At 29.2% G+C, this 13,251-nt stretch overlaps 1 protein-coding gene and 1 long non-coding RNA gene across 5 annotated transcripts in view; both read right to left on the bottom strand.

Moving 5' to 3' along the window:
• LOC107635530 (formin-like protein 5) overlaps window positions 856–13,251 on the bottom strand; it is a 14,594-nt gene continuing 2,198 nt past the window's right edge. Inside the window, exons 1-3 of one of the 4 annotated variants that reach the window (XM_016339022.2) lie at window positions 1,389–1,735; window positions 1,062–1,146; window positions 856–1,028 (exon numbers count right to left, since the gene is read on the bottom strand). In XM_016339022.2, coding sequence (XP_016194508.1) covers window positions 857–1,028; window positions 1,062–1,146; window positions 1,389–1,485 — 354 coding nt within the window. In that variant the 5' untranslated portion in view covers window positions 1,486–1,735 and the 3' untranslated portion in view covers window position 856. Of the gene's footprint in view, window positions 1,147–1,388; window positions 1,736–13,251 lie in introns of those variants that run through there. The other 3 variants (XM_021122144.1, XM_016339020.2, XM_016339021.2) reach the window with 3 other exon arrangements.
• LOC107635531 lies at window positions 4,855–5,865 on the bottom strand. Its single transcript, XR_001619270.2, has 2 exons — window positions 5,380–5,865; window positions 4,855–5,229 (listed from the first exon to the last, which is right to left on the bottom strand). It is a non-coding gene; the product is annotated as an uncharacterized LOC107635531 (long non-coding RNA).

Below are 13,251 nucleotides of genomic sequence, written 5' to 3'. Positions count from 1 at the left end.
ACCAAATACAGCCGTAAGCACGTTGGTTAAGGTTAACTAGATTTTTAAATTGATAATTCCTCCATTTCAAAAATATGCTTTTTTATTTATCTTTTTATTTTTTACGTTCATTGAAAAGTAGTTAAATTTCTAGTACTAATTAAGATTCATAATAATACCCTTCATCACCGCCAAATTAAATTATTGGTGCATAATCTACATAAAGTAGTGCTCTACCTGATTTACCAATTTAAAAATAAAATTTTCGAACAAATCTTAATCTTGAGCTAATATTATTGTAGATTAATTAAACATAAAAAGCCAATACTCCTTTCCCTGCCGATGAAAATAAAGCTCAAACCATATAATTTAATTTCACAATAAGCACCATTACAAACTCAAAACTAACACGCACACACCTACAAACTAAAAACGTACATAGAAATTGAAACGAATACATTGAGATCGCTTATTCTATTGGCTAGTAAAATAAAAATATACACACTCGTAGGTACCTGCATACAATATAAAACAAGGAGTTCATACTATGCAGGACGGACATAAGGGGCGAGTGGCGGCCTCGGCCCCAACTTTTTTTAATATTAATAAGGAAAAAAATTTAAAAAAAAAAAAAAAGATAAATTTTTTGCATTTTGTTTTTAATTTATTTTAAAAAAAATTGTTGAAAATTTTGACATAAATTCTATTATCGGTGAATTTTATGATACGAAGAATCGACCACTTCGTTAGTAAAAAGTATACACATATTTTTTTACTTTAAAATATATACTCTATCCGTATATTTTTATAATACATCTTACAGTAGTTAATATGAATTATTGTTTGTTCTTAGACGACCTCAATAATTAATTAAGGTTTAATTATTAGGTGGCGAACAACGACGCGTGTATGGATTATTAATGCATCCTCTATATGGAGTATTGGCCATAGGATTAGGAGGTGTTGTTCCATAAACATAGCGATTAGCAATAGAGGCAGCATGATTAGGAGGTGGTGGATGGTGTGCTCCTCCTCTTCCATATGGATTATTTCCAAAAGCAGGTGCTCGGTAATATGGATTAGGACGAACACCAATAAGATGATTGGAACGAGGAGGTGGAGGTGCTTCTCCAGGTCTTACTCCTCTTCTATACCCTCCCTCATCACCTGCAAGTAAATTATGTCTTACTAGCTAATTAGTAGCCACATAATGCTATACTTAGTATGGTGAAAAGTCAGGTGCAGTCAACTTCACATACATGAAGTTGATAGTTGAGAGTCGTTAGATAAAAATTTAGCCAAATCAGTCAAATCATTTAATCGTTTTTAACTATCAACTTCACGTGAAGTCGACTGCACCTGAGTTTTCACCTATTAGTATAACTAATTTAAGGAGTACTCTATCTTACCTTTGATTGGTTGAACTTCTCTAGCTGCTAGAGTAGTTGAAGAGAGTAGGAAGGCCATGAATGGCAAAAGTAAGAATGCAATAAAAATAGCCTTCATGCTGTGATTTATTGTGTATATGTTGTCACTTATATTTTCTTTCTTTTTGCATGACTATATATTCCAAGCTGTTGGGTATTTATATTGCCCGTAAACCGCGTATGAAGTGGAAGGAAGGGATTCAATTATGCATATAGATGTTAAAGTCTAAATAATAGACTTAATAAATTAACAAGAGTCATGTTAACAAATGTCCTAAAATTACTAATTAATTAAAGTGTTTAATAAAAATGTTTTTTTTTTAAATTTACTAATAGTAATTTTAATTAATATTCTAATAAGAGTACTTGTTAGCAAAAACACATAAACTAATGGAAAGACTTGGTCAACGTAATATGACAGATTAATTAATTAATATGATACTTTAGATATTTATTCATGTGGATTTAAGTAGATGGTCAAAAGCTACCATCTTATCCTAAGACATGGGAATATAATATTTGCTGATAAAATATTAAAGATATAATTTTTTATATGTATTTATTTTTTTATTAATTTGAATTTATGATAAAATAATTTTATAACAATATATTAAAATTTTTATTATTTAAGTTTTAGAAAGACCTAAAATTTTATTTGATTCAAATACAAATTAAATTGGATTTATAATAATATAATGTTATTAGAAATTTAGTAGACAATAAAATTAATATTAATTGATAGCGCCACGCTATCTCGTCTTTATGAATATGACAACATATTATTATCTATTCGTTATTCTGCCATTGACTGAAAAAATTATGAAGATTCTGATATAAACACTAAAAATATACAGAACAAAAAAGAACTAATGGCAAGAAAAGAAAATAAGAATAATTGAAAATACAGAAAACTAGTATTGAAGTGAACAATAAATTTTCGAAAGAATAAAGTATACAGTACAAAAATAAAGTGTTCTACCTATTATTATAAATATACATAGCTCACTCACATAAGTATATATTATTAATACCAAAGGCACACTAGCTGAAACTAACCACAACTAATTACCAATCAATCTTGATTTAATTATTAATCAATCTTTATTTTTTTGTTTGTCTGTTAAGCAATTATGATACTTTAGTGTACTGTCACCGACAAAAATGACAAAGTCAAAGACTATACTTTAACTCAACATCTATCAACTCTCTATATATAAACATGTCTTGCCCAATCAACATATACGTACACATCAATTAACTAAATTAGTTATTATTATTATTATTATTATTATTATTATTATTCAGGTAATGAAAAAAATTTTGAGGGCTATCACTTTTATTAAAATTTGGCCAACATTTAACAAAAAAAAAAAGTGAATAATCTCATATCATTAGATATAATCTCACACTATTAAAATTAAAACACTAATAATAACTAATTGATGAATATAAATCACAAAATCTATTGATTCCTAGCACTCAAAATTTAGAGGGACTACATGTAGTCAAAATTTCCCCCTTTTAAAATCTAGTGATTGCTTTGATCAACATTTATAATTATTTCATAGACGAATTCAAAGGTTTATTTTCTCCCTAAGATTATATTATACGCATCACTTTTCCGCGTCAAGCTTAATAAAACAAGATATCGATCGATCGAACGTAAGCAAATCATGTAATTACCACAAGGAAAAAGAAAAAACGTAAAAATAGATATGAACTACTCAAATTGCTTAGTGAAAAAATGGATGGACGTAGATTGGTAACTATTGAACTAGAGCTTGGTTTGATAAATATTTTTAGTTTAGCAACTATTGTAATTAAGACTTGTGCTTAAGCTTGTATTTGAAGTTTTTAAAATTGGTTTGTGTTTATTAAAATTAAAAAATTTAATATAAATTTATATATTAATAAATATTTAATTTTTTTATATTTTTGTCTATTTGTTATTACTTATACTTATTAAAAGTTATTTTTAAATTAATTTATTAAATATAAATACTATAATTTAAAAAAAATTATCTTTTAAGAATTAATTTTGATAAATTACTTTTAAAAAATAAAATTTTACGAAACCAAACCTAAGTTGAACTAGTTATCCTTCCTATCATGATCAGAAATAGAATTAAAATAATGTGATAACCATATATGATAAAAGAACTGCATGGCTTTCCTCCAAACTCTTATGTAAACGGATCAATAACTAACTAACTTCCCATAATGGCATAATTAAAAAAAATAAGTTATATCGGTAATATTTCATTAGAATCATCCATATAAGTAAATAACTCAACGAAACATCATACAAATTACAAACCCCTCACAAAGCTCAAACACCAAATAGCTAGAAAGCACATGCAAAATTATTAGACAATTATCATTCCCTCAACACCATCCCCTCCAAATAATAAATAAATAAATAAAATCATTAGTGACGGGTTGGATTTACCGTGATTAGTTTGGGCCAAGATTAAAACCAATAAAAGGCCTTTAATTTGACAAACACTAATTAAAACTCCAAATTCATGACAACAAAAAAAATTCAAATTAAAGCTTACAGTCTTAGTTTTGTATATACCTACGCATAGGTATATTTGAATTTGAAATTAGTAAATTACAACACATATGCATGGAAAAGTGATAGCATTAGTGTTTGAATCCTCCATAAGTGATTTTTTTTAACTTTTACTTCATTAAAAGTTATAATATTAATATGTAATATAATTTTTAAAATTAATTTACAACTTTTCAAAAAATTATTTAAAGCATTTAAAAAAAGTTATAATAAAAAGTTTCTTTTATTATTTTTCTTTTAAAATAAGTATTTTTGTGAATAAAAAATTAAATACAAAATAATTTATAAATTATTTTTAAAATAAGTCCCAATTTTTTTTTAAATTCCTTTTCTAATTTTTAGTGAAGGAGTGAAAATCATTACTATGACCCCACTTGTAAAAGGCTGGTTTACACTGACTTTTAAGATAGAGGCCGTGAATAAATCATAAATCAATTGCTATGTCTTAGCTTTTTATTTGTCTTATGAAATTCTTTCTTCTAGAGTTGAGTCACCAAGAATCAAACTATAAATTTTTAGGTTATCATTGAAGTTCTGATATTATCTCATGATAAAATCAAAGGAAAAGTATAGGGTACCAACATATTATTAGTCAACTTCTGTCAACTTTTATTTATAATTGTGTTTCATGGAAATGTGTTCGTGGATGTGTCTAATAATTAATATATTTTAAATACATATATAAAGAAACACATCCAGAAAATATATCTATAAAGACACTTCTATTAAACACAACTATAAAAAAGATATTTTTATTAGACACATCCACGAACACACTTCCATGAAACACAATTATAAATAAAAGTTGGCAGAAGTTGGCAGATATGTTGTTGGTAAAAAAACCGAAAATCAAATTAATAATGGACGACGACGATAATAATAATAATAATAATGAAGCTGTATGTTTTTATTTATTAGGATGAGTTTACAAAGGCACACGTTTAACTATTTTTCACCTCCTAAACTAGCTAGAAAATATGTATAGGATCTCAGCGAAAGTACACTTTAGGATTTTAAAGAAATACATTCTGGAAAATGATAACAATAAACCGTAAACCGTAAACAGTAATCCACACCAATAAGAGAATATATTTATTCATGGAATTTTGTGGTCATTGGCAAATTATGTTTTTGTTTTGGACACACCGGGACCTCCGGGACCACCGGGTTTCAGTGGTGTGTGACCAGGACGAACACACATACCTGTATAAGGGCCGCATCTAGCAATCGGAGGTGGTGTGCTTCCTCCTGCACAACATAATAATAATCTTCTATTCTTAGAGTTGGTATAGTTTCTCTTATCAGTCTATAATTTGTTCTTATCGATCTTCTAAAATTTAAACTTTTGAAATAAGTAATTTGATATTCGAACTCGGTAGCAGTAGTGTGCTTACTTACCACTGGGTGGTCCAGATCGACCAAAAGTTGAGGTGGGAAGAAACATAACACAAACCAAAAGAAAGAATGTAATAACAACAATAGTACCCTTCTTCATGGTCATCGCCAAATTAAATTATTACTGCATACATCTATGCCTTCCGATCTCTGTATTTATAGACACAAACAACAGCTTTTTTAATTAACATTATAACAAAATTTATAATATCTTACTGCCAAATATGTATTGTCAAAGTCTTATCTTTTAAATAAACACATGCTAAGTAATTTACAAAAGGACTTGGTCAGGAGGATATTTGACTATATACATATTTATGCGCGTGATCAGTTCACTACCATGAATAAAGAAAATGCAGATTAAACCAAGCAGTACTCCAAAACGAAATCTTAATCACTGTTACACCATCCTTAGTCAACCCATGTACAAATTATTTCAATTTTTCTCGTGTTGTATTCAATTGTGCAATTTCATTTGAAATGTATGGGAGCATCTTACTATAAAACAGGTCAATTCGTAACTATGATGTTGAATGGGAAAAGAATAATGATGACCTTATATACTAACAGACAATTTGGCTTTTTTTTTTTTTTTTTACCAAAGATAAAAGAGTCAAACCCGCAACTTCTTAATTGAGTATGGAGAGACTATGCCATTTGAAGTATAACTCATTGGTAGACAATTTGGCTTCTTGACGTTGGACTAAAAACACAATTAATTGTTAATTTTGTCATACTAGAAATTTGGATATAATAATAACATCTTATCTTATTTTATTTTTTGTTAATGGTTGAAATTGTCTACACTATCCAGATGTCAGTAGAAGCAGGCAAATCTCTTGCCGAAAAATAAAATAAAACAAAGGAACGTAAGAACTAAGGATTTGAATCATTCAAATTTCAAGAGTGATAAAATGGATTGAAAAAATAAAGTATGGAGGAGGATTGGTAACTATTGTGAAATAAACAATAATAATTGTTTCACCCTTCTTGTGATTAATTTGGCTTCAGAAAATATTTTGGGGATTTAATTGATAAAGATTACAACTTATCAATTAATAGACATAGGTAGGAAGGGCGATGAATAATCCTATTTTAAGATATTGATCTCTATTCTCTAAAGTCCAAATAATATACAAGTGTTGATCTATACTCATTTTCTAGTAGGCCATAAGTCTTTCTGTTGGAGGGAAAAGTTTTCACGATACAAAAACTAAGCTGATGAGGTGATTATATCTCACATAAAATGGCTACTTTGAGCGTTCATATGAAATCACTTTCTCTTTCAAGATTTATAGATGTCAAAATGGCTACTTGGGCCTTCATATGAAGTCACTTGTATAAGGTGTTTCTACGAAATTTCCAAATAATATTATTGTCTTTGAATCTTCCAGTTTCCCGAGGATCTACCTGAACCACCATCTTTGGACTGCAGAGATTGGACCATCCAGGAATGGTGCATAGCGGTGGATAAACGGGATAAACGTCCTCCCAATTGTAGCCCATACATTCCGATGATAAGCAGAGGTAACAGGAGCTTGACACATGAGCTTCAAAAGCTACAGGAAGCAAGACAGCAAAATAAAAGCCATTACTTTTTTTTCATTTGATTGTGTTGCAGGCTGGGTTCTACGGAATACTTGCTAGCAAAAGTTGGAGAAGTATATTACTAGCTTGCAAAAATTACATCTGTCTAATCAATTAACCATTCTTTTGGGTTTCATAAATTAAAAACATTACCATATTGCAATATAAACAATCATGAAAAAGAATCATTTCCTGAAACTACACATTAAAAAAAAAAAAAAGAGGAAGTCTAGGACAGCAGTGGACAACAGTTTTATTAAAATTTGGCAGACTTAACCATAAAAAAAAAATAAATAATTTTACACTATGTAATTTCACACCATTAAAAATACTAATAATAGTTAATTAATGATTATAAATCACAAAATTTGCTGGTTCTCTAACATCCCTTGTTACAAAATTCATGAGGCAAAAATAAAAATTTAGATTTATTGATTGAATCATGTGCCTTATGTAACTAAAATAAAAATTGAGATTTATTTGATGTTTCCTGCAAGAAAAGAAAGGAATGGAGAGAGAGAAGATACCTTCCATTGTTCATCATGAAAAAGTTAGAGAAGTATCCTTGTAAAACTTGGCCTTGGAGTCGAGGTAGGAGTCCAGCAAGTCCATCATCCTCATCACCTGCGCTGCAAACGGCGACGCAGCTGCCTTCTCATCCTCTTTCCCATTCTGCCCCTGATTCTCGCCGTGGGGCCTACTGGTGGAATCTGCGCGCTCGATCTTCGAATGCTCCTTGAAAACCTGCTCCAACGACTCGTTGTAATCACTAACTAACTAACTAACTTCCCATAACGGCATAATTAAGAAAAATAAGTTATATCGATAATATTTCATTAGAATCATCCATATAACTCAACGAAACATCATACAAATTACAAACCACTCACAAAGCTCAAACACCAAATAACTAGAAAGCACATGCAAAATTATTAGACAATTATCATTTCCCTCAACACCACCCCCTCCAAATAAATAAATAAAATCATTAGTGACGGGTTGGATTTACCGATATATATTAGTTTGGGCCAAGATTATAATTTCTTTTCGGCTCATATTAAAACAAATAAAAGGCCTTTAATTTTTTTTTTGGGTCGGTGAATTGGACAACCTCTAATCCTAAGTACCCCAATGAATTGGACAACCCTAATCCTAAGTACGCCACAACACACCCACACACTCTTCACATATTTTATTTTTATCATATTTTTCCTCAATTGCATTCTCTAAGGTTTGAACCCTAGACTTTGAGGTAGAAAAGAGAAAAAAATACCATTAGAGCCAAGACTCATTGACAAAGGCCTTTAATTTGACAAACACTAATTAAAACTCCAAATTCATTAAAAAAAAAAAAGATTCAAATTAAAGTCTTAGATAGTATACACACATACATACCTACGCATAGGTATATTTGAATTTGAAATTAGTAAATTACAACACACATGCATGGAAAAAGCTAGTTTACACATATGGAGGCCGTGAATAAATCATGAATCAGGTATCATGAATCAATTACTATATTCTAACTTTTTATTTATCTTATGAAGAAATTCTTTCCTTTAGAGTTGAGTCACCAAGAATCAAACTATAAAGTTTTAGAGTTGAGCCCTAGGTCTTCCTAAAACCCAATTCCACTGCATCATCATTTACATATTCATGCCTCAAAGTGATTTTTATCAACTAGTAATTTTGTGTGACACTCTGGTTCTTTATGTTATACTTAACAAAACTAAATTTTTTTTTGCCTATTTAATGATAGGATATATATATGATTGCATAAAAGTAACAAAAATATTTCTCTTTCATATGACATATTTTTTACTTATATCTTTAAATATCTTGATATTTGATCTAAACAAGACACAAAAGAACAAAATTTCATATCTCAAAAATGATGGTGCAATAAAGCAATCAAAAGAAAAATGCACAGCAAATAACACGGTTATGGAAGAAGACGATGATGAAAGCATTCTTCCACCATCAACTACGGCGACATTATCCTCTCACAAGTACTTAATGATGAATGACATTGTTAAAGACGTCTTACAAGAATTTGTGAATCTCACAAAACAAATGATCAACTCGAGTAATCAAGTTAGGAAACTAGCTATCCAAAATGAGAATTTCTTAAAAAAGTCTCAAAGTCGAGTTGAAGTGCTATTAAAATACATAGATTTTTTAGAAGACAATCAAGCGATGTCTGAACAAGGAGAAGATCTTTTAAAAAATCAAGGATAAGAGATCTGATGTCTAGTTTCTATTTTTGCTGCTGTGGCTGAAAAACTTGTTTCTAAAATACTGTTTTTGTTATTTCTAAGTCTTTGGATACTTTTGAAATTATTTATTTTCTTTGGATAACTGTAATATTGACTCCTTGATAATGCTTTAACACTAATTCTGATGCCTGTTTTGCTCTGATAGGTTGATTATTGAACTTTTATTGCTATTATCATCATTTTTGTGCAGGTTTACTCACTTACCTTTCTTGATAACAAAAAAGGGGAGTAAGAGTGAAAATGAATTGAAATATTTATGATGCTTGAGGTAGGCTGCAGTTTCTATTTTGAAATTATTATTTTCAGCTTTGATTGTGAATATTAATTACACTTGTTTTTTTTTATCATAACTCTTATTAGTATCTGATTTTTTTATTAAGTAACTCTGATTAATGTTGGTTTTAAGGTTGTTTGATAATGCTTTTTGATCAGATTAACATTCTTATAAATAATTGCTAATGATCAATCTGGTTGGCTCATATATAAATTTTTTTGAAAAGTTAGGATGTTTGGCATTGCTTCTATGTGAATTTGTTATTATCAAGTTGAAAAATATAAATATTTAGGCAAGTCTAGTGATTAAAAGAAATAGGGAGTTTCACATCAAAGTAAACATCAAAGAAAAGTTCCTAAAACTCTTTCCATCTTTTTTCAATTCATTTTATAATATTTGTCGTCAAGAAAAAAATTGTTGAATTTAAAGAACTAACAACATATTATAGATGATGCTAAATATTATTATTGAATTAAAAGTCAATTATAAGTGTGATTAGTTTGTTTAGTAGGGGTGCATAGATCCGGTCCAGTTCGAAGGTCTGGCCCGATCCCGAACACTTTAGGAGCTAATTTGGTGTGATTTCATCGGGTTTAGGGCCGGATAAGAGTCTCAAAAATAGACCCGGTTATTATTTCGGGTCAGGTCCGAACCATAGCTTGGGTCACCCGAAGTCGGCCCGGTCATCATACACAATTAATATTTTGTGTTATTAGTGATGGATCATGACTATTCTTATGTGGAATTTAAGCATTGTAAACCTTAATATTTTGTGTTATTAGTCATTATAAGACTATAAATTAATGTTTTATGTTTAGAATACATAAGACTTTAGACTAATGCATAATATTGTGTTATTTGTATTGATTTAAATATTTGGTATTATTAGACAATATTAGTATTGATTGTGGTTTTGCTTTAGTATTGATTGTGGTTATGCTTTAATTTTAAAGAATGGTTGGTTCTTGTTATATTTTTCTAAGTGAATTTTACCATGTTAAATAATGGTTGGAGTCTTGGAAATTTGGATATTTTTATATGCTAGCTTACAAGAAGGTATCAACGTAATGTAATGTTAATGACCTGATTTTCACCCGGTATAATTGTGGCCCGAAAGTGTATTGATTTCATCGGGTCTAGGATCGGATTCGGGTCTAATAAATAGACCTGGTGTATAGTTCGGGTCGAGTCTGAGTCACATCAAACCCGACTTCACCCGAACTATTTACACCCCTTTGTTTAGTATGTAAAAAATTAAACTAATCAACACTGGCCTAAGAAGCATGAAAACAGGCCTATACACACACAATCATGGACCATGAAATATTTGTTACCGTCACAAATCATTTCCATAAAAACAAAAGCAAGCATTTAGCCAAAAGAAAAAAGAGAAAGCATCTGGACCAAGAATAAGCCTAAGCCCATCTTAAGAGATCCAAGCCCATTCACTTATATGGTTGCTAGTTATCACTAACCAAATTGAAGAAAAGTAATTCATTTCCATCAAAACCAAATCATAGCATCGAACCAAACTTTCTCTTGACTCTTTTTCATCACCCACATGAAAACTCAGAAGTAAAACAAGAAAAAAGAGAAGTTCTAATTAGGGCAAAAACAAAGTATAAAAAGTAGGTTACCAATTCAATCAAAGAAAAAAAAAGTTAAAGAAGTTAAGGCTAAAGGCAAGAAGTCATATTTGAAGGGTAAATCGCAAAAAATATTTCTACATTTATGTTTCATTGAAATTCGATGAAAAAATCTTCTCCTTGAATGCACTGAAGTAAAAAGTTCAAGAATCAGACTTGGAGTTAAAGCAAGAATAAAGGGCTCAGATTCTAGAAGTAAGATGAAAAAGGTTGAAAGAGAAGATAGAAGATATAAAGACATATAAGATTAAATCACTACTTCTACTCTATCTCTCTTCTCTGTGACACTGTTGTTTCTATTGATTTTGGAGAAGAAAAATTCAAACATGTGTAAGCCAAAGTTTAAGTTTTGGAAGCTTCACTCCTCTACTAAAAGGTGAACAGCTAAGGATTGAAGTAAGGAATGAAAGCACAAAGTTTGGGTTCGCATAGTTTACAGAGCTATTGCCTTCTTCTCTTTTATGGTTCTCATTGAATATTTTATTTTTTCAGTTTAGTCTTTCTTTGTTTCAATGGAAAAAAGGCAACACAGTGAAGATTGTAAGAAAAAGTCATTGAGTGAAAAAATGCAGAAACAGTTAGACTTGGAAAAAAGCCAATGTTTATTCCATAAATTTTTTGTACATTTTCCTGTTTTGTTGTCATGATCCTGAGGAGATTTCATTGCAAGTTGGGTGAGCATTTTGCTGATGAAAGCTAAGGTGACTTCCTAGTCAAATCTGGTTTGGGTTAGAAACTGAATTTGTCCCAAATAGGATTGCGTAGAATCTTAGGAAAATTGGTATTTGTAATTTTGTTCAAAGATAGTAAAATTTTGTCATTGTTGTGATGGAGACCGAATGTAGGCTACATTATACTGAGTAGCTGAATCAGAATATATGACTGTATAACTTCTCTTTGTCTTCTCTGATTCTGGTTTTGCACTTTAGGAGACAAAATAAAGAAAAAATTATTCTAAAAGACTATTAGGAATATTTAATTATTAAAAAAGACCTTTAATACCAAAATTATTAAGAAGGACCAAATCTTTTTATAATATTTAAGAAGAAGAACCAAATCTTTTTTATCCTTTTTTTGTTAGGTAAAGATCACAAAAATAAATAAATAAATAAATAAAAATTACTAAAATTTTAAGAGAAATAAAATTTATCAATATAAATATTATAAAAAATAAATAAAAAAATAATTAAAGATATATTTATCTCCTTATAAAAAGATTTGGTTCTTCTTCTTAAATATTATAAAAAAATTTGGTCCTTCTTAATAATTTTAATATTAAACATTTTTTTAATAATTAAATCTTCTTAACGGTCCTTTAAAATAATTTTCTCCAAAACAAAATTGTATCCTAATTATTCTATCCAACTATACTTCACAGTAATACTCTTTTTACGTAGTTCTATTTTGACTCCTTCTTTAATAAGAGATATAATAAAAGTATCTCCTACTTTTCTATAAGAAGTGACTCAACAGAATCTAAAATGATACATTCAGTTTGAAAAAAAAACAAATAAAATTAAAAAAATTCTAAATTCAACTTTCATTCTCTAAACCACTTATATCTATTATCTTCGTTTTAAAAATATGTTTTTTTACTTATCTTTTTATTTTTTACGTTCATTGAAAAGTAATTAAATTTCTAGAAATTAAGATTCATAATGATATCCTTCATCACCGCCAAATTAAATTATTGGTGCATAATCAACATGAAGTAGTGCTCTACCTGATTTACCAATTTAAAAATAAAATTTTGGAACAAATCTTAACCTTGAGCTAATATTATTGTAGATTAATTAAACATAAAAAAGCCAATATTCCTTTTTCCCTGATGAAAATTAAAGCTCAAACCATATAATTTAATTTCACAAACATACACCACATTACAAGCTCAAAACTAATTAACATGCGTACACCTCTCTTTCACACAAACTAAAAAAGTACATAGAAATTGAAACCAATACATTGAGATCGCTTATTTATTCTACTGGCTAGTAAAATAAAAACATACACACTGGTAGATACGTGCATACAATATAGAACAAGGAGTTCAGATTATGCATTTGGACATAGTCAAAACTCGCGTACAATTATT

Source organism: Arachis ipaensis, chromosome B04, assembly GCF_000816755.2.
Source record: "Arachis ipaensis cultivar K30076 chromosome B04, Araip1.1, whole genome shotgun sequence".
Lineage (NCBI taxonomy): Eukaryota > Viridiplantae > Streptophyta > Magnoliopsida > Fabales > Fabaceae > Arachis > Arachis ipaensis.
The sequence above is the reverse complement of the archived record's forward strand: the minus strand, read 5'-3'. Positions and strand labels throughout refer to the sequence as shown.